A 20,978-nucleotide genomic window follows, 5' to 3' on the forward strand; every position below is an offset into this window, starting at 1 on the left:
TTTAGTTAGTACCCTTTATTGCGAGGATTGTTACCTACAAGAAGACATCAGACCTAATACAATTGACAGTACGTCTAACAATTCATCCTCTTTTGACTGATGGTTTTTTGACAGTTGTGAGAGAGAAACTGAGAAACCGATTATTCCTAGTTTTACATTCATTTCGGTAAATTTCAGCAATACAATGGTATGAAAAATGAGAAGGATTATACAGGACGTATAGTATTAGTAAGACAGTTTTCAGCTAGAGAATTATTAAATCAAAATTATTTATAGCAATTGATACGTTTACAAAACAAACCAAGTCTTCGGAATTCAAATTATTTTAAGTAAAAATGTTTCTATATTGCACATTATAATGATCTCAAGTAACGATTCACTTCATATTCTCATATTCTGATCTGCAACCCTTTGCGGGGTATTAGGCTTTTACTGTGCACTATCAATATCGGTTTGCACCTTGGAAAAGTCCAGTTTCTCTCCTGTGATTCGTAGGTACAGGTCGTTTATGTCATGGCAGGCAGTTTCGAAGTGAGTTGTTGCATCGCAAGATTTTGTAATGAATACCTATAATACAGATAGTCAAAATTATTACATTAGGTTCTAAACTGCGTTCCCAGCTTAACCATTGCGTTTGTGACTCTTTAGATGTTACAATCACACAAGGCTAAAGTTAAGGTCTAGGTCAGGTCAGGCCAGGTCCAATCGGAATTTAGAAGTTGAGGTTTTGAGATGGGATGAAGACTAAACGACTTGAAGAAAGACAGGAAGAAAGAAAAAATAGAAAGGAAGAAAAAATTCGAGATTATATTCAATGCCATTTCTCCTGTAGTCAACATTATGAGCTAAAGCTTTGCCTTCTTACTGATATCGAGGTGCTCTTTCCATTTCTGGGGGGTAGTGACACTCACCTTCGATTTGGAGCCATCATCAGTTGGTTCTCTGAGATCTACGACATCAATAAACCTACAAGATAATATCAGATTCACAAATGTTATGGAATACTCTACCTGCGCATATATGCTATAGTTCTTGACATTAGGTCATAAAAGAACAAGAAAAAGACTGTGGAACCATTGGGGTCATTTCTGTGTTTTCCTTAAAAAATCTTTCAAATTAATCTCTAGTTCAAGCAAAATTAGCCTTGATCTTGTTTTTATTATGACTTCCCTTTAACACAAGAATAATGGAGGTTGTAGCCTGCATAGTGGAACAAAGGGAATATAAAGTGAGCAAGGGGACATGCACTTCCTCGACCCCCCCCCCCCCCCCCAATCCTATTCAGGCCATTATGTAGGCTGGAATGGTTGAAGTTAGCTTACTTCTCTAGTACTGTTCCTAGAAGATCTAGACCAGGCTTCAGCTCTGCTTCAGGGTTGTTGGTCTCTACTGTTGTGGTAACAAATGCCAAGTAAAATCCTTTGGCTGTAACACTGTTAGCTGATGAAAGCATGGCTACATAGATATCTGTGGAAAAAAAAGACCATTTTGAATTCTTCAGATTTCACATTCATAGGAAAAATAATGCAAGTTCTTTTTGTTACAGGCAACAGGACCTTGGGAGGAGAGGAGGGGAGTGGAGGGGACGTAAAAGGATCCTCAAGTATAGTTGGAAAGTATTGTGCTTATTTTTTCAGCTGTAATGTTGATTACATGTTTTATTTAATAAATGAATGGATCAACAAATGAGTGGCTGGAAGGATGGATGAAGGAATGGAGGAAAGGAAGGAAGAGAAGAAAAAAGGAAAGGACCAAGGAAGGAGACAGAAGTAAGGGAGGGATGCTCTTGTTAAGAAAATATTCTCACACACCTATATACAATGTACTTACCAGACTTGCGCCCAACTTGGTTTTGCGGGATAATAATTTGGAGGGACTCGGCATCTTTAGTATTAGCAACGGGATGGTCTAAGATGCATATACAACGTACAACCTTGAAAACAAAACAAACAAATATCATTGATAACCAGGGATTGACTGATTAATCTTATCAGCCAATGAGAATATCAGATGGTAATACCGCAACTTACAAAGAGTAGATCTTACCTGTCCTACTTTTTTGGTTTTATCTGGGAAATACGAAGGATCTGAAACTACAATTTTGGTCTTTGCTGTTTCTCCCTGAGAAGTAACTCCAGCTACCTGACCGTTATCGTCATACACGATACCCTCAACAGGTTTATCCAGCATGTATGTGCCACCGTAGATGGCACTTAATCTTGCAAAGCCCTGAGGGAGTTCCCCTAGTCCATATAGAGGATAGAGGTATGGGGAGGTACCATAACGTGCCAGAGATTCACTATGAGATAACATATATTCTAACATTAGAACAGTTTGAAGCTATGATGTGTACCTTGTTTAAAGTTTATTAATGAGGTTGATTTGGAATCAGTGTAGTGTAGTGTAGCTTTGTTTGGTGTTGTGATGGCAAGGTTAGGACATTGTCTCAGTTAGGCAGGCCGTAGGTTTTTTATTATTTTTATTTTTTTACTTAAACATATTGACTCTCTGTGTTCTCTCCAAGAGCTAAGCTCATTGTGAGAGATCACACAGTTAACAGTAATTACAAGGTTTCTGGAGTTTTAGTAAAAAGAAAAAAAAAAAGGTTTAACATATTAACAAGAAAAAAACCCACATATGTATAGAAAACGTACAATGGAAAAAGTACAATGGAAAAGAAAATATAATTAGAGAATCACTTAAGCGTCCTTTACCCTATCTAAATCTTTTGGTGTCTACCAAAAATTGTTGGACACTCAAGAACAATCTTTGACTTTGCTTAAAAGTTAAATGTTGTAGGTCATAGGTTAAAGCTGTCAGTAAAAGGAACTGCCTTTGCTTTAGAAATACCTGGTTAGACCGTTGTTGGGCTCAGATGACCACTTATTGATTATTGTTGTGTTGCATTGGAAGTCATTCCAGTAGTATTTTTTTAGCATTTAAAATCGAAAATCCTAATCTCGAAGGAGCTACCTTCCACACATACATACCTGTATAGCTTGATCTTGAATAATGTTGGACCACAAGGCTGGGATTTATAACTAGAGAGGTCAAAAGAATGATGTAAATATTCAGCAAAATACAGGTCAGAAAATAAAACTATATTTGGAGCAGTCAGGGCTGGCTAACTCACAGATTAAACCCTGAAACAACCTCTGGGCTGATTTAAGTCAGGGCGTGGCTAACTCACAGATCATATTCTGAAACGACCTCTGGGATGATCTAAGTCAGGGCATGGCTAACTCAATGATCGAATTCTGAAATTAAACCCTGGACTGATCTAAGATCTTGGTTGATTAAAGTCAAATCAAATCACAGCTAGCTCTCAGATGATGCAATATTGGAATTTAGAGTGTTTTGGGTCAGGAATGAAAAGAAGTGAGTGCACTAACTAACACTACACCATCCTTGATATGCAAATGACATGTAAATCAGAGATATACTCACTCATCATTGGTGTACAGAGCAAGTGAATGGCCTGTGAAGTCCGCTGTGTTGCAATCCAAACCAAATTTATCATACACCTCTTGCATGGTTGTCTTTTTGGGATCAACACCTAGTAACAAACAATCGAAGGATATGAAGTTTCTATGGCTTAAAATAATGGCAGATCAGTCAGCAGTCATGATTACAGGCCAAATTAGTTTCAGCTCAGTATATCTTGTTTCTGGCTCAACGATACTGGTCAAAATGACTAGCAAGGCAAAGGTTTGACTGGACTATTTTTAATTCTGGCAGAACATTGTCTGATGACCGTCCACCGTATTTTAAGACCTGTGTATTTTTTTCAAAGATCCAATGTATAAAGCAACTGCTGATTTAGAGAAGGCGACACTTGACAGTTGTGAATGATAAACTGGGGGTGTTTAGCATCTCTCTCTATTCTACATGGTCATCCCAGAGGCATCCATGCCATGGTGAAGGTCTGACCATGCTCAGATATAATTTTGAAATAAAAGATTCCAACTTGTACCAGGTATCTTTAGATCCACAATCTCTTGGTTTCTACGAATGTGTATCATAATAACAATTATTGTTATTAATTACTGACTGACATGTGTCAATCAACAATATTGGCCAGCAGTCGATGGGCGGCCGTTGATGGGTTAATGATGAACTAAATGATTGGCCAACAGTTGGCAGAATGCTGATTGACACAAACTAATCAAAAGAATTGCATGATTACCCATTTTCAAAAAAAAAAACAACTAAAAACAAATTCTTACCTTGCCAGGTCTTGGAGTCCTCTGGATCAAAATCATTAGTAAAAATAAGGAATTTCCTGAACCTTCTCTTCTCAAAGATTCCCATCAAACTGGTTGCCAAGGCCTCTTTCTCATCTGCAGGAACTTTATAAATCTTTCCACCTTTAAAAACATAACTGCCCTTGATGCTCTTAAACTCAAGGTACCTGGTCACTCCACTGAGGATAAGCATTTGTACTAGTTCACCTGAAATAAATTATCATATATAATCAGTCTTGAAGGCATTTCTCTGAAACGCAAATGAATATACCATAGATCTATTTCTAATATAAGGGTGCTTTCCATAAAGTCAAACCAATATTGTTCCGAGAGCCAATTCTCAAATGGTATGCGTCAGTTCATAGAACTGGTTTGGGCCACATTAGTCCAACCAACCAATTATTAGTTTGACTTTTTTTTTAACCAATCATTATTAGTTAGGAATATAACAGCACATTCTCATACCCAGACCCTTCTCACCAAAAAATCGAAGGCTCTGCTAACACACAAACCGGAAGACCCAGATTTTAGGTCATCAGATATGCACATGCTCCACATATTCTGACTTCCGGTATAAATTCAAACAATCTTTTTTTTCTTCAAAAGAAAAGCAATCAAACTTATTTATACATTGTTTATGGAAAAGTCTATTTGTCTGTGATTAAAAGTCAGAAAAATAAGCAATTAGTGAGACCCTCTGTTGTGTACAGTAAAGTATTCAAATTTCGACCATTGACTGTAAAATCAGCAAACCGGAAACAGAAGATTTAGCAAAAATTTCAACCAATCAAATTAACGATCGATTTGTATGTTACCAGAGCCTTTGATTTTTTGTTAGAAAGCTGAGAAAGATTTGGGTACCAGAATGTACAACAGCAGTGAAGATGGCAAAGTTGGACAATGGCAAATAGCTTGTTTCCAAAATGGATTTTAATGTGCACACCGTTGTCCTAAGCATCTTCATTGTGTCTAGAATATGAAAAAGCCCAAACTGATGTTATAGCGAGGAAAATAACAATAAGGTTGATGGCACACACATGAAAAACTGTTTTTTTTCACTCATTATATTGTCCAATGTTGTCATCATCTCTCCAGTAGTGGATCTTAAGGTCATTATTGTTTAGTCTTTATCTAATCAGCTATACATGATATATATATTAACCTCCTGCCATAAGGAACTTTGGCACCAAGTCAACATTCCAGTCCCTTTCTTTGCCATACTTGTCATGACCTTCTTTCTTGCCAAATTTCTCAAACAACTTTAAACAAAGAAAATGAAAGGTTATTCCAGGTTCATTTGTTATTTATCAATCCTCTGGGAATTCTGTTACAAACATCTAAAGAGCATATAATATCCACTTTCATGGTTACTTGGGTATTTTATTTGTGTTATTATTGAAGCATCATTAATTTGATTAGCACCATAGAAACATTACGTTTTTATTTCTGATGGAAAGTTCAATTTTGCTAAACCATGTAACAACCTATAGCCTGGTCTAATTAAGGGCATGGTTAATTCATAGATGAAACCCAAAAACAACCTCTGGGCTGATCTAAGCCACAATGTAACTACAATGTAACTCGCAGATTGGACCCTGAAACAACCTCTGGGCTGATCTAGTTAGTTCACGGCTAACCCACAGATGGAACCCTGAAACAACCTCTGGTCTCATCTAAATCAGTTCACCGCTAACTCAAAGATGGAACCTTGAAACAACCTCTGGGTTGATATCAATTAAGCCATCAATTATTGGAATTTAGTGTGTTGGGTTGATTTGGGATGACTGCATGTACCAAAATAAGCAAATCAAAAAGAAAGCAAAAGAAAAGTTTCTCTCTAAAACATAAAATACTATAAACTGAACACTCCCAATAAAACAAACTACATAATAATTTTTTTACCATATTAAGGGGTGAGAGTGATGCTGTTTCACCTCCGTAGTACTTCTCTCTGTCCATGTGAAGGACTTTCTTGCCATTCACAGACAACAAACCACTTAAGATACATTCCTATTAAGAAATAATATTAATCCACTAATGATTAATAATTGTATATCTATTGTGATTTTGTAATGAATGGAGAAATATTATAAAATGCTGAGAAAATTGCTTGTGCCAATGGAAATAAGGGTTGTAGATCAAACAAGCAGTTTCAACAGGAATAGTCCCCTTCACAGTTCCCTGCACCATCTTGAATGGTAACCGTACCTTTGCATTGAAGCGAGACGAACGGTGAGCTTGCAATGATAGAGATATGTGAATAATTGTCCAAGGTGTTAAAAAAGGTCTCTATCATTGCAAGCTCACTGTTTGTCTTGCTTCGATGCAAAGGTACGGTTACCTTTCAAGATGGCGCAGGGAACTGTGAAGTGGACTATTGAACAAGTGACCTGATCCATGGGAACAGTGGCGGTTGAAGTAATAGATCAAAAACGAGTGTGTGTTTGATCAGGGCATCCAAACACTGACAAACAGATGAAAGCATGAGGCCATTAGGCTGAGTGCTTTTATTGTTTTGAGGTTTTTGGATGCGCTGATCAAACACAAAGCACAATTTTTGAACTGACTTCTCAAACTCTGATTTATTTGTTCTTGAATCTCATGAGACTAAAAATTCGTTCGCAATTATTCGTTCATTAGTCAGTGTTTTGATCAGTGTCTTGATCCGTTTTTGATCAAGTATCAAGGTGTGTGCATGTGACTATAATGCAAAGTCGCCATTGGTCATTGACCTCATGAATTATTAATGGTTTTGAGAAGAAACTGCCCAAAATTAGTGATCATCCAGTTGTTAGAAATGACTAGAATTTTTAATTGACAACTGGATTTGCAGAGATGGCTGTCCAGCTGAGGGGCAAAATGCTTGTCCTGAGAGTATTTGATGCATAAAAGAAAGAGATTTCTCAATGCTTTTTAGTCAATTATTTTTCCATTCATATACTATCATTATTTTGGTCATGGAAAAAACGCTGACAAAGATTTTTGCTGAACCCCTCCTACCATATTGCTTAACATGTTAATTTGTGTATTATAAATAATATTGCCATAACCACTCAAGTGTGAACAATGCCAAGATCATGATCGATTATGTTTTGAATTTCGGTTAATTCATGTGGTCACATGACATTAGTTTTCTAAAGCATTTGAATGTCAGGTGACCTCCATAACCGTTTGGAGCTCTCCAAACTGCAGTCACATAACTGAAATTCAAAACGTGATCAATCGTTATTTTGGTGGCACTAACAGTTGAGTGATTTCGGTAGTAAATCCTAAAACATGGTTGATATGTTTTAAATTTTGCACCCTAAAAGGCAAGTGTTGTGCCACTGTATCACCCTTGACACCTTATTATTCACCTCCATCTTAATTAATACATTTTCAGAACAAAGAAGACAGGAAAGGAAAAACTAACGACGTGAATGGGAGGAGTGTAAAACAATGGGATACCATTTTATGATTCATGGACACCCACAGGAAGTAGACATCCTCATCGTAATAGCTCCTATACAACCAAATCTTATATTTTTGGCTTTATATCATGAAATTCAGAAGTCTATTATGGGGAATATGATGTGATAAAACCCAACCAAATTTCAAAAACTGCAAATGCAAAACAAATGCATAGGAAACAAAGTGCATAAAACACTAGTTGCCATCAAAATATCAAAAAGAGGATACTTCAGTTTTCACTAGAAAATAATTAAGCTTAACTTATATATTGCTTAATTTTGATAATGCCGTTCTTGTTGATTTATTTGTCAAGTTTTGATGGTCGTTTTGTGAGCACTGACGTGTTGGCCGGAAGTGAAGACACATTTCTTACAAAGCAAACATCAATGAAAACCAAAGCCAAGTAATAAAAGAAGGATTATTTACTAAGAATACGCGGAATTAGTATACAAGAAACATATATTTCGATGTGGCCTGAATATTTGAGTTTTTAGCGCTGAGAAAATACTGCTTAAAGGTTTTGAATAATGAAAGCTACATTTTTGGAATCGAATCAAGATCCGATAATTCTTTTCACTAAAAAGATTTAAGAACACATATAATACTTCGAAACTACATTGTTGTGCAATATGGAAAATGAAATTTTTTGTCTATATGTACTGCTGTGAGATTGATACGTAGAAAAGATCAAAAATATTTCGTGCAAACAAGAGAAATTCGATTAAGGATCATGTGAGCACAAATTTTGAATTCTAAACTCGTCCGAATTTTATAAGATAAAAGGTACAATATCGTACAAAAACTGTTGTGTTTTGAATTGAATACGATAATGAAGTAAACAAAACTGTTCTAACTACAGAAAACTCCCCCACATCGTTCGAAAAGGCAAGAAAATTTGAGGCGGTGGGTGTGAAGTGTGAGTCGAAGGCCATGCTTTACACAGCCTAACCAGACAGATATGTTTGAAAACCACGAAAAAAATATCTCACAAACCTTCAAGCCGGTTCCTAAGACGATAACGTCATATTCTTCATCCATGGTGAGTCTGTGGTCCTAGTATTAACCTTCACAAGCACCAGGTTCTGCAAGAATTTGACGAGATATGGTGGATGTTTGTGAAAGTAGGAAGCCACACCAGTATCAGAGGAAATAAGAGAAGGACGTCCAAGCACCTTATCATGCGATATGTAATATGAGGTACGGAATAACTACCCCATGTAAAATAATGTCCCACTCTTACCAATTTATTGGAGTTTTTATTTCATTTTATCTTATTTTTTTGAGGGGCTGGGGGTATTTTTGTATTTAAAAAAACCATAGACTTCAGTTATCAAAAATTGCGATGTAATTATATTTATCAATAATAAAATATAATAATTCATATCGATATGATAAATTTATAAATTTATAATATTAAAAGGTGAAAAATGAAGTTAGAAGTCATTAAATTCAAATACTTAGTACTGAAAGGCTTCATATTAAAAAAGGATAAATTGTAAAGAAATAATTTTAAAAATTACCCCCTCCCCTCCCCTCGAAAAAAACTTTCGAGTCTGCGTTGTATTGTTTACCAATTTAATACTCTCGTATTCTTAAAGGATATATTTATAAGGAAATGAAAACCGTTTTTCATGATTTACAGATCTGAAATCCTCAGTGAAATACTGTAAGTACAAGGGGGATGAGAGGGACTAACTGGTAACCGGGGCTGATTCATGATATGCCCACACGTGTTCAGTAACAAGGGACATCATTTCGTCTTACCTAATAATGAACCGTTAGAGGTGCAAGATATGATGCAACGTGGACTTGTTTAGATGAAAAAAATACACCCTAATATGTAGTATATCCTTTATTTATCCACTATAGTGGACTTGTGAATGCAATACGCATAGACATTCTTAATCTTTATGTAAAAAATAAGTAGTTTTGAGTGTTAAAACACGATTTAGTTTCCCCACGTGCGCCGATGGATTGAGAAGCACTCTCTCTGTTCCATGTTTTTAACTACCATAACTACAAAATATTTGATTTATTTTGTCAAACGACATGGATGAAAGTCTTCTACTGGGACTTCGTTGCTCAGATGATCCTTCTTCGCAAACTAAGGTCAGTATCTTTGCAGTTATTGTACGTAATATGTGTTAGTGTCGAGAGGGTTTTTGGATCAAAATTTTTACAAAGTTCAACTCATTCATTTTATCTCAGTTATCTTTAGTATTCAACTTAGTCAGGTTTTTAATATTCAGACGCTGCAGTATTTCGAGCAGTTGAAGAATTCTCCCGAAGGATGGAGGATCTGCGGAGATGCGCTAATTCGAGGGATTTACAGGTACGAAAACACTTAGATTCACAGCTTCAATATTCCAAAAAAAATCGTCGTAGTTGATAGAAAGTACAATAAAACTGTCGTTAGACGAGACGTAATTCACTTGTTATCAATTTTTCTGTTTGGCGTCACTATTATAAAGATTTTCTTTTTTGTCTTCGTTGTACAGATTTAAAAGCTTAAATCACATTAAGCACTATTGTTGTTATAAATAATTATTAACAATTGTTATTTAATAGCATCTTAGCATCTTTCCTTGAAAAAAAAAATTATTGTTACTGATTCTAGTGATGGAATTTCTCACATTTATGCATGCATAATAGAAAACTTGTGCTGGTGCTGTATGCAGTTACATAGAGCACGCAGGAGAAGCATGACACATAGCTTAGTGCTTCTCAACATTTCTAAACTGTACACAGCCAAGCAAGCAAGTTTTCCCACAGCACCATATTTTTCCCATCTAAAAAATCAGCCAGTCAGAGAAAAATGTCAGTGGCAGATCGGGGGGGAGGAGGGGGGGTGATGTCCTGAGGTGCACCGGACACCCCTCTAACGCTGTAATTACATTTAGCTTTCTTGGAGCAAAAGAAGCATTTACGATGCATAATATTTTTACATATATTTCTTTATTTGGGATGCCCCCTTGACACATCCCTGGATCCACACCCTAAATGTCTGGTCACAATTTGCACTTGTCTGGAAAACCTCTATTAGGCCTGTCCTCTCCATAGCGAGCTCACATGTTAATCAGTCGTGTATAAAATGCTGTATATTTGAACTAAAATCTATGTCGCAAGTTGTCCAGGCATCGAGCAGCCATTGTGCATGGGTGCATGGTAGCATGGGTGGTGTTCGCGGCTAACGCGTCGTCTTTTACCGCTGCGAGTCCAATGGGTTGGGTCGCTGGTTCTAGCCCAGTGGTTGTCACATGTGAATTGAGTTTGTTTGATGTGTTGTTCTCTCCTATGCTACAAGGGTTTTCTCCGGTTCTCTGGTTTCCTCCCTCCATAAAAATCAACATGTGAGTTGTGTTGTATGTTGTAAATATAGAATGTAGTGTGTGTGGAGGGAACCTCACGGAAGAGCCCTGTATTGGGAGTGGTGGTTGTAAAGTATTATTATTATTATTATTTTTAGCCTGCCTAGCTTCCTCTCCCGAATTGGATCAATAACAGTGTCGTTTCTCTTCTAGTGATGATAATGTCAAGTTCTTTTGCTTTCAAGTCTTGGAACATCACATCAGGACAAGGTGACATTCCCACTCTACGATAACATTTTAATTGTCTTAAAGTTAAACTTGTGAGCTGAGTTTATATTTTAAATAATCGTTCTACCTTTACTAGGCATGGTATTTCAGAACTTCCTGCTCAACAAGCGTTGCGAAAGATTCTGATGACCTGGTACCATAATCAGTGTTCTGGTGAGAAAGACAAGAGCTTCATATGTAACAAGGCAGCTCAAGCATTTGCCTTGACCTTCGTTGTTGACTATCCTCATCAGGTAACACAATACTCCATACAGTTGACCAAATCTCATACTATAAAGAATTCATGGTACAAAGTGTGCTATGCCATGACTTTGAGGAAGCTTTGACTGATCATATTTGAATGGCTGAAATTGATCATTGATTTTCTGTACTGTGATTGGTAAATAGGATGTAGTCATAGTAGGCCATACACATGATGGCATCATTCTACTACAATTACCAGAATGTGTTGTAGTTTTATTTAAATCTTTATTGCCTCAAAGAAACAACTTATATAGTAAGAAGAGCTGATATTAACTATCATTTACTGATGAAAAGTGTTGCAAGGATCCTTGTTGTGGTATTATGCAATTGGAATATTTCTTACTCATGAGATGAATATACATATCCATGGCTTGGGCAGTGAAGGTGTAACCTTGGTTTAAATAGGAATGTCAACCATTTCTATCTTGCTCAAATTCAACATAGTTTGAACCAGCTATGATGATGATGATGATGATGATGATGATGGTAATAATAATAAATCTTTATTTATACTCACTAAAATACATGATAGCACACAAGTGCTAGTTTGAGCGAGCTAAAGAATATAAATTTAATAGCTATCTATTTCCCCCCAGCCTGCTCTCAGTCTGACCTTTAGCTCAGCTGGTAGAGCATCGGTAGTACAATTCCGAAGGTCGTGGGTTCGATTCCCAGCGAGGTCGGAAATTAATTCCAAGGGCTTTCGCCTGGAATAACCTCGTTCCCAAGCACTATAGCTTATCTATATTTCTATCATCATAAATTTAATAGCTATGATAAGAATATAAAGAAAAAAAAAGGAAAAAAAAGATACACAATAACATAAATATATAGATACATAAATATAATGATTGAACTTATTAATTATCACTAGAAAAGGAAAGATTATTTAGCCCTTTTGTCTTATCATTGTTTTCTTGTTTGCTTGATATTCTTTAGTGGCTGTCATTCTTCAGAGATCTGCACCAGACCCTTGGTTCTGGACCTGTAGCTGTTGACTTATATCTCAGGATCTTGAAAGCTATTGATGAAGAAGTGGTTGACAAAGATGTTGCAAGAACTCCACAGGTTATGGTGAAGAATAGAACTACCTTTATTTTCAATTTTAAGATTTAAGATTTGATTTCTGTATGCACACAGTTTTTTCTCTTGCTATGTACATGTCTCATTCCCTTGAGGATGGGATTACTGTATGTGTTAGAAGTTCATTCCATGCTAACATACCACATTACACATCCGAAGATAATTATAATCTTTTGGGTGACATGTTTTTGACAGCCATTCTCAATCACACGCGCTGCTCTAGCGATTGTTTCTGTCGCGACAAAGAAGCTTTTGGTGGACGTCAATCAAGGCATTTCCATAACATTCTATAGGCACATGCCCTTATAGCTTTGTGTTTTCCAACGATGTTATGGAAACGCCTTGCGATTGACATCCACCAAAACCTTCTTTGTCGTGACAAAAACAATCGCTAGAGAATGTGTGCGATTGAGAATGGCTGTAAATGTATTTCTGTTGTTTTCTTTTCTATTCAGGAGGCTGATAGGAACACAGCAATAAAAGACTTCATGAGAGAACATTGTATCCCAGACATAGTCAACTCCTGGTTTGAAATCTTGGTAATTAGATTTCTAGCATTTCATGAATGTCTCATATTTAAAAGCATAAAGGCATATTTAAAGTTTAAAAAAAATTATATTATAAACTATGTAGTGTTTTTTATTTTTTTCTAGAAAACTTATGAAGGAACTGACCCAGCGCTGACATGCTTGTGTCTAGAAGTAGTGAGTTCATATGTGGCATGGATTGATATTAGTCTCATAGCAAATGAAAAATTTATTAGGTAAGTTTAGAATGGACTAACAGACAGACTACAAACTGACTGACTGACTGACTGACGGATTGACTGACTGACTCACTGATTGGCTGTTTTACAGAGTGATTGACTGACTTGTCGACCATTTGACAGAGTAATGGATTGACTTATTGACCATTTGACAGAGTGACTGACTGCCTGATTGTGTGACTGACTAATTGACCATTTGACAGAGTGATTGAGAGCTTCTAGTTGGTTCTCTCCTGTGCTTTGAGGGTTTTTCTCTGGGTTTACTGTGGCCCTCGTTCCATGACCAAATTGGAATTGAGAGGTTTTTGTTAGTCTCTGGCTATTAAGTGCTATCCTTATAATAACAGTGATTTATCTATTTTTATTTGAGTGAATGAATAAATGGATGAATGAATGAAATACTCCTCTTATTTCAGTGTATTATTGCATCTGATAACAGTAGATGTGTTACGTGAGAGTGTCTGTGACTGTTTTCATGGGATCATCAGTAAAGGAATGGATCCATTAGCCAAGACAGAACTAGTAGAATCTCTTGTAAGGGTGCTGGAAAGTGCTGGTGTAATGGCTCCCTCAGAGGTATGTACAATAAAAATTCAGCTTAGAACATGCTACAAGCATGAAAGAAAAAGGTTGGGCTTCTCTTGATTCTTCTTCCATGCTTTAGTCTGTCATGGTGCTATATATATATAATATATTACAGGACCAGGTTGTACGAAGGGTAGATAGCGCTATACAATGGATAAACCCTTATCCAGCAGATAAATCAATACTGTTATCCAATAAATAAGATAAGATTTATCCATCAGTATAGTGCTATCTATCTTTTGTACAACCAGGCCCTGAATAGAGCATGAAAAAACCTGTTTTCTTTGTTAAGAAGAAGTGCTTGTCTTGTGAGAAAAATGCAACATGGCCTCAAAAGTTACTGTAAATTGTACTTCCTCTTGAGAACAGTGTGAAAAGCACTCACATGTATATGGCTCACACTTCTTTTGTGCTTTCATCACTTTCTGCATGCTGTATTACAGAACGTAGCATAAGGAAAACGTCTTTTATTTATTTTGTTACAGAAAGAAAACAACTTATTGGCGTTTTCAGTGCTGTTTTCTTTCATTTCTTTGAAAAGCTAGATAGCATCAGCACCAGGCACTATTCACTAATACAGCACAATTCTCAACCAATCAGAGTGCTTGTATGTGGTTTTATATAGTAATGTAATAACTCAATGGTAAAGGTTTTATTATCATTTCAGGATGTGGATAATGATTATCTGGCTAAACTTGCAAGATTAGCAAACTGTATAGGAATACAACTAATCAACAGCTATACCAAGTAAGTACGAATTTGGGCTGCCTGTGGACATCACCACAGGATACCCATCACCTTCATTAAAATCTGGCTTTGAAATTAGTTTGTGTTGAGTAGACACATGGTCTGAAATAAAAAACATTACGCTCAATGTAGAGTGGTCTATTGATGAACAAATCTGATCATTAAATGCTCAAGTACAGCACTATGATGATTGATGATTTGTGATTTATATAGCACCCTTTCTATATGGATAATCAAAGGTGCTTTACATTGACCGCCATTTAAAGTGGTCATCCAAGCAATGTGAAAGTCTAACCATTTGTATATTTAATTACAAAGGCTGCTCTCTCTCCTCAGTTATCTTTAGTCCAATGCTCGACCAACTGAGCCAACTGGTTGGCGGCACTATGACAGTGATAGTATGACATGTCTACTATAGAGTAATCTTATTGCTATATCTAAGTACTGTATCTGTAGACTTCATAATAGAGATATAATATTTCTAAACATCCATCAGGTTATTGAAGTCCAATAATGAAGCAGCTGCTAACGACACGCTCCAAGCCATTGAAAATAAACTTCCTCTCCTGTACAGGTAATTTTTTAATATTTTTCATTCAGTAACAATTAAATATTATTACTATTTGTAATTTCATATCCCATGAAATCTAGGCTCAGACCAGGTCAGAGGAATTAAACTCTCTTAACTTTCTTTGTTTTGAGGAGGCAGCATGGTCGAGTGGTCATAGCGTCGGTCTCGCAATCCGGTGATGCCAGGTTCAAGTTCCGCTGTGGCCACTAGCTGAGACTGTATTTGTCCTGATTCCTGATTAGTTCAGATTCAGTTTCTCGACCATGCTTGTAAATAGCCAACTGGTTTGCCTCCTTGCCAGTTGGGATTCTTAACACACTTTATGTTTCTTTGATCATTCATTTCAGTTTATTAATTGTAGGAGGGCCATAATGGAAACTACTGGGTTACCAGTAATGTATGTCACCCTCGTTAAGTAAAGTCAATTTATTTTTTTATTTTTTTGTTTGTTAGGTTTCTTGGTGATGAAGATGATGATATCTCCCATACCATTAATGGTTTTGCATATTCATATCTGTTACTCCTAAAACAGGTGATTTCTTATGTTTGCCCATTTATTTTCTGTTGGTTCAAAGATTCACATAATGTGACATTATTAAACCCTTTGTCTTTTATACATAGGCTTCTTCATTGAGTGCTCAACAAAAACAAAACTTAAAGGTAAGGCACATTTCACACTCTACAGTGTGATTAATGAAGTTGCTAATACTGTAGTAAGCACAGGTGAAGCACAGGTAGAGTGAGCTGACAATGCATAGCTTCTCGTCAGTGTGACCAAGGTTTGAGTCCTACCAGGCTCTGATCTCAGGAGATATTCTCGATAGGGATAATTAACTTTTTATATCTCCTTTCACATCATAATGCAAATAAATTAATTGGTTATTATTTTTAAACAATATTAACCCAATATTGGCAGGGTATCGGGCAACAACGTACCATCATCCTACTGACATCCTTCAGATACCTTCTTATCAGTTACCAACAGCCTACTGATGCTCTTTAGCTTTCTAAGCCTGTACCAATACTCATGGTCTTAAAAGAACTTAAAGTAATAATAGTACCTTTGTATGTGTTGATAATCTTTAATGAGGGAAACCTACTCACTAAGCGTGGTTTTCAGTAGTGCCCTAAATAAGAATATACAACGACTAATTTTACAATAATACAATTAAAGAAATATAAATTAATGTCTGTAAATCAGGCTAGACTTTCCAGATAAGAAGGTTAAGCGATAAGCCAATTATATTTATCAAAGATATCTGGCATATTAAAATCACAAGAACTTTGGACAAAGTAATTTTAAACTACTTTTCTATTTAAATCTTCAGGGTATATTGTATACAGTGATAAAAAAGATGAAGTATGATGAGTCCTATAACTTTTCTCGTGAGGTAATGGCATCAGCTGATTAGGCTTTTATTAGTATGTATGATAAATTATGATTAGCCTGCATGCAGCCAGAAGCAAACCCCAGTTAGTAAATTATTACCCAAAAGCTTATTGTCAATCCTCAATAGGGTAGAAAGTTATGAGATTAGGGTTCGTGCATGACCTTTTAGGCCTAGGGCAAACGTCGACCTTTCCATGCACAGAACTCATTAAAAACAATGGATATCAGGTGATAATGAGGCGGCATTCTTTGATGTAATTAAGTTCGGTGCATGGAAAGTTCAACGTTTGCCCTAGGCCTAAGTCCTTGAAATGCCCTTGAGTTTGTTACAAATCTTGAAAAGCTCTCGAAAAAAATTGTTAAGAAATTGTTTTTTTGTAGTCGCACCAGCAATAATGCTAATGAGCTGGTTGAACAAGCTTTGACCAATAAAAATGGAATGTTGATGGCCATGAATAACAATGCTGTTTATATCTGAAATAACCCTTTTTGTGTGTGTTTTCCACTTAGGATGAAGATGAAGTCATGTTTATGGAATTTAGAAAAGAGATGAAAGTTCTATTTGATAACATAGCCCAACAGGTAAGAGAGAAGATATGTCCATTCATATTCATTATTTTTGATGGCATAGGATATATTCAGAGAAGGCATGTTTTTTCCTTGGTAATAACATCAGGTTTCTTACTTAAGAGCTGTTGCCCGTAAATACCAAAAATTGCAGGACAGTCGTGATTCGATTTTTCACGACTGTCCGGCAATTCTCGGTATTTAATTACAGACAACAGCTATTAATTTCTCATCAATTTTTAAACCTTGTATTGTCTTTTATGTGTGTTCACACAACCCCAAAAACGTTTGACATTAATATCATGCCAAAATAAAGATCATCTATCTGTCTACATTTAAATATAAGTTTTCTGGTCATAGATACCAATTTGTATGTTCAGTGTTGTTCACACTGATTCTCTTATTTGTTTTTAGGATGCTAATCTGGTCCTTGTTATCGTACACAATGTCTTGAATTCTACATTAGAGTAAGTCTCAACATTTTATGCTGTCACAAACAGTTACAACAATTATTACCCTTTTTACTCAGTTGATTAACAAAAAAATTAACCAATTTGTTCGCATTTTAGTTTACTCCATTGACCAACTATTATCTGTTTGACGTCGATCTTCACATGAGCCAAACCTAATGACATTAAAGAAGACCGCCTCGTTATCCATCATTTCCATTAGGTTTAACTCATGTGGAGTTCAACATTTGACCTATATTCAATATTACATATACACATTCACTAATAAAATACTACCAGAATCTGAAAAAGACTTTATCTGTTTTTCTTCAGGAGATTGCAAGAAGCTAAGTTCATGGATGTAGAAATAGCTGTAAGACTTGTATTTATGCTTGGTGAAGCAATCCCTGTAAGTATAATGGTATATAGGTGATATACTTAAGGAATATATAATGTGTGTGCATCTCTGTACTGTGATATAAACAAGCTGTGGAGCTGTAGAGCTTGAGAGAAGCAACCTTATGAGGTGCTTGAGGTGTACCCGAGCAAGCATGTCTCTGTCCTCTGTTATAAACACCGTAGCCAGCCAATCAGTGCATGCATTATATTTCAGATATTTTATGAATAATTGTAAATGAAGTCATAAGAACAACTAGACATAGTTAACAAATATCAAGTTGAGTATGATTATAAGAACACAATGCGTTGTGTCATTTCCTTAATAGTCAACATTATGAAGTGAAACTTTGCCTTCTCATGAATATCAAGGTGTGCTGTCAATTTTTTGAGTTTATTAACAACTCCTTGGTTCAAAGGTTGACATGACCTATTAGTGGAGGAGTTTCCCAGTAATGACCAATATTTTATTTCAAGCATTTGAACCACTTCACTAATCTAATCATATCTTCATTTGGTATTTTATATAGGCACAGCAGTTATACACAGATTCATCAAGATTTGGTGCTCTACAGCAAATGCTGAGTGCTGTAAGTATACCACTTGTGAAAATAACCAACAATGAGAGGGAACATAGCAGCTCTAACAAGATCTAACCCAAATGGAAACAATATTGTGATCAACAAAACAATAAAACGAGCCGACAATAAAACAATTGTTTGTTTTGGCCAATCTTGACAGTACTTATAAGTGGGTGCAACATTACTAAATGAGGAAAGTGTTTTAATTTAGTAATTGTTATTAATGATTATTGTCATTCAGCTTGTTTCAAGTCGTGTCTCATACTATCAACATTCATCAGTATCACTAATGGTGAGTAGAACTTCCAACTTTCGACATTGAAGCTCGTCTATCATTCCCTTGAGAATAAGATTTTCTCTTCCATATTAATGTACAGTATTCTCAAAGAGTGCTAAACAAAAGAAATAATACTCAAGGGAATGACACATGTTCTGAGTGGGGAAACACTGATGGTGCTTTTGTTTGATTTCATTATTCATGATAAAGTTTGTCACTAAAGTTTTTTGTTATTATTTCAGTATTTTGAAACTGTTGTGAGATATGAAAAATTCTTCAGCTCTAATCCAGAGCACATTCCTACTGTTCTTGTAAGTATTTCTTCCCATTTTTCTATTTCTTTCTTTGCATTATTATTTCTCATTGATTGGCATTCATCATTTTAATTAATATCAACAGATAGCATTCCTTGATGAGCGAGGGCTGCGTAACGACAACAGCTTGGTTAGGAGTAGATGCTGTTATCTTCTCTCTAGGTTCATTAAATCACACAAGTAAGTTGTCTTTCATCCATTCAATCATTTTATTCATTCAGTCATTCTTTCCATTTATCTAACATCTATCTGTCAAACCATCCAGCCAGTCAATTCCATCCATCTATCCCATTGATCCATCTATCCAGACCATCCAGCCAGTCAATCCCATCCATCTATCCCATTGACCCTTCTATCCAAACCATCCACCCAGTCAATCCCATCCATCTATCCCATTGATCCATCCATCCAAAATATCCTTCCAGTCAATCCCATCCATCTATCCCATTGATCCATCTATCCAGACCATCCACCCTGTCAATCCCATCCATCTATCCCATTGATCCATCTATCCAGACCATCCACCCTGTCAATCCCATCCATCTATCCCATTGATCCATCCATCCAAAATATCCTTCCAGTCAATCCCATCCATCTATCCCATTGATCCATCCATCCAAAATATCCTTCCAGTCAATCCCATCCATCTATCCCATTGATCCATCCATCCAAAATATCCTTCCAGTCAATCCCATCCATCTATCCCATTGATCCATCTATCCAGACCATCCACCCTGTCAATCCCATCCATCTATCCCATTGACCCTACTATCCAAACCATCTATCTATCCATTCACTCATTTATTCATTTATACATTTATACATTCGCTCATTAGTTGATTAATGCATTCATTTATGCATTCATCGATTAATTCATGCATAAATTCATGCATTTGTTCATTAATTTATAGATTCATTTATTTATTCATATAAGTTGTAACTTTAGAATAATGTGAAGTCAGAGTCACTGATTTGAGAGAGATCAATGAAAAACTATGTGCTAAGACATTCACAGAGTAAATAAATGATCTTATTCACCAGGGGATCCACATTTACTGTATCTAAAAAGTGGATAACCTGGTCACCAGGTCATTGACAAACCTTGACAGTAATGAGGTGCTTGCTATTGATCCATCCATCCATTAGATCCCTTCCATACTATCCATACTATCCAACAACAACAACAAACATCTATTTATCTAATCCCATCCATCCATCCATTCAAACCATCCATCTATCCAATCCCATTCATCCAAACCATCCATCCATCTAATCCTATCTGTTCCATCCATCCATCCATCCATCCATCCATCCATCCATCCATCCATCCATACTATCCATCCATCTTTTTATCTAATCCCATCCATCCATCCATCCATCCATTCATCCAAACCATCCATCCATCTAATCCTATCTGTTCCATCCATCCATCCATCCATCCATACTATCCATCCATCTTTTTATCTAATCCCATCCATCCATCCATCCATTCATCCATCCATCCATTCATCCATCCATCCATCTATCCAATTCCATCCAACCACTCAAACAATCCATTCAATCCCATCCATCCATTCATTCCCATTCACTCTGACAAACAATGCACGGCATGTTTAGATTCAGAATAATTGTTGTTCCTTCTTTTTCCAGGAATCAAATGCATAATTATGTAGATGATGTTCTAAAAAGACTGCAGTCTCTTCTTATCACTGCTTCTGT

General features: G+C 36.2%; 2 protein-coding genes across 3 annotated transcripts in view; one reads left to right on the top strand and one right to left on the bottom strand.

Annotated features, from left to right (window-relative positions):
• LOC116301660 (rab GDP dissociation inhibitor alpha) lies at nt 1-8,854 on the bottom strand. The gene is made up of 11 exons (XM_031710749.2): nt 8,688-8,854; nt 6,147-6,254; nt 5,407-5,503; nt 4,227-4,451; nt 3,448-3,556; nt 2,991-3,041; nt 2,047-2,299; nt 1,831-1,933; nt 1,323-1,467; nt 912-966; nt 1-567 (listed from the first exon to the last, which is right to left on the bottom strand). The coding sequence occupies exons 1-11, from the start codon at nt 8,730-8,732 to the stop codon at nt 430-432; spliced, it is 1,329 nt and encodes a 442-aa protein (XP_031566609.1). The 5' UTR covers nt 8,733-8,854; the 3' UTR covers nt 1-429.
• LOC116301656 (exportin-T) overlaps nt 8,755-20,978 on the top strand; it is a 23,234-nt gene continuing 11,010 nt past the window's right edge. The window contains exons 1-22 of one of the 2 annotated variants that reach the window (XM_031710745.2): nt 8,755-8,891; nt 9,337-9,803; nt 9,944-10,026; nt 11,216-11,272; nt 11,367-11,523; nt 12,473-12,607; nt 13,072-13,155; nt 13,270-13,379; nt 13,799-13,958; nt 14,635-14,714; nt 15,211-15,288; nt 15,739-15,817; nt 15,907-15,945; nt 16,614-16,676; nt 17,186-17,257; nt 17,657-17,709; nt 18,025-18,100; nt 18,618-18,677; nt 18,910-18,960; nt 19,188-19,256; nt 19,345-19,439; nt 20,910-20,976. In XM_031710745.2, the coding sequence (XP_031566605.1) occupies nt 9,744-9,803; nt 9,944-10,026; nt 11,216-11,272; nt 11,367-11,523; nt 12,473-12,607; nt 13,072-13,155; nt 13,270-13,379; nt 13,799-13,958; nt 14,635-14,714; nt 15,211-15,288; nt 15,739-15,817; nt 15,907-15,945; nt 16,614-16,676; nt 17,186-17,257; nt 17,657-17,709; nt 18,025-18,100; nt 18,618-18,677; nt 18,910-18,960; nt 19,188-19,256; nt 19,345-19,439; nt 20,910-20,976 (1,728 nt within the window). In that variant the 5' untranslated portion in view covers nt 8,755-8,891; nt 9,337-9,743. The remainder of the gene's footprint in view (nt 8,892-9,336; nt 9,804-9,943; nt 10,027-11,215; nt 11,273-11,366; nt 11,524-12,472; nt 12,608-13,071; nt 13,156-13,269; nt 13,380-13,798; nt 13,959-14,634; nt 14,715-15,210; nt 15,289-15,738; nt 15,818-15,906; nt 15,946-16,613; nt 16,677-17,185; nt 17,258-17,656; nt 17,710-18,024; nt 18,101-18,617; nt 18,678-18,909; nt 18,961-19,187; nt 19,257-19,344; nt 19,440-20,909; nt 20,977-20,978) is intronic. The other variant, XM_031710746.2, reaches the window with a different exon arrangement.

This window comes from Actinia tenebrosa, unplaced genomic scaffold, assembly GCF_029948245.1.
Source record: "Actinia tenebrosa isolate PJP-AT-01 unplaced genomic scaffold, QUT_ActTen_1.0 PGA_scaffold1__47_contigs__length_23844297, whole genome shotgun sequence".
Taxonomy (NCBI): Eukaryota; Metazoa; Cnidaria; class Anthozoa; order Actiniaria; family Actiniidae; genus Actinia; species Actinia tenebrosa.

Excerpts from the sequence above, each read along its gene's own strand:
- LOC116301660 (XM_031710749.2), bottom strand. The coding sequence starts at position 8,732 with ATGGATGAAGAATATGACGTTATCGTCTTAGGAACCGGCTTGAAG. Across the intron at positions 5,504-6,146 it reads CACTCTCACCCCTTAATATG|TTGTTTGAGAAATTTGGCAA; the intron begins GTAAAAAAATTA and ends CTTTGTTTAAAG. Across the intron at positions 967-1,322 it reads CTAGGAACAGTACTAGAGAA|GTTTATTGATGTCGTAGATC; the intron begins GTAAGCTAACTT and ends ATTATCTTGTAG.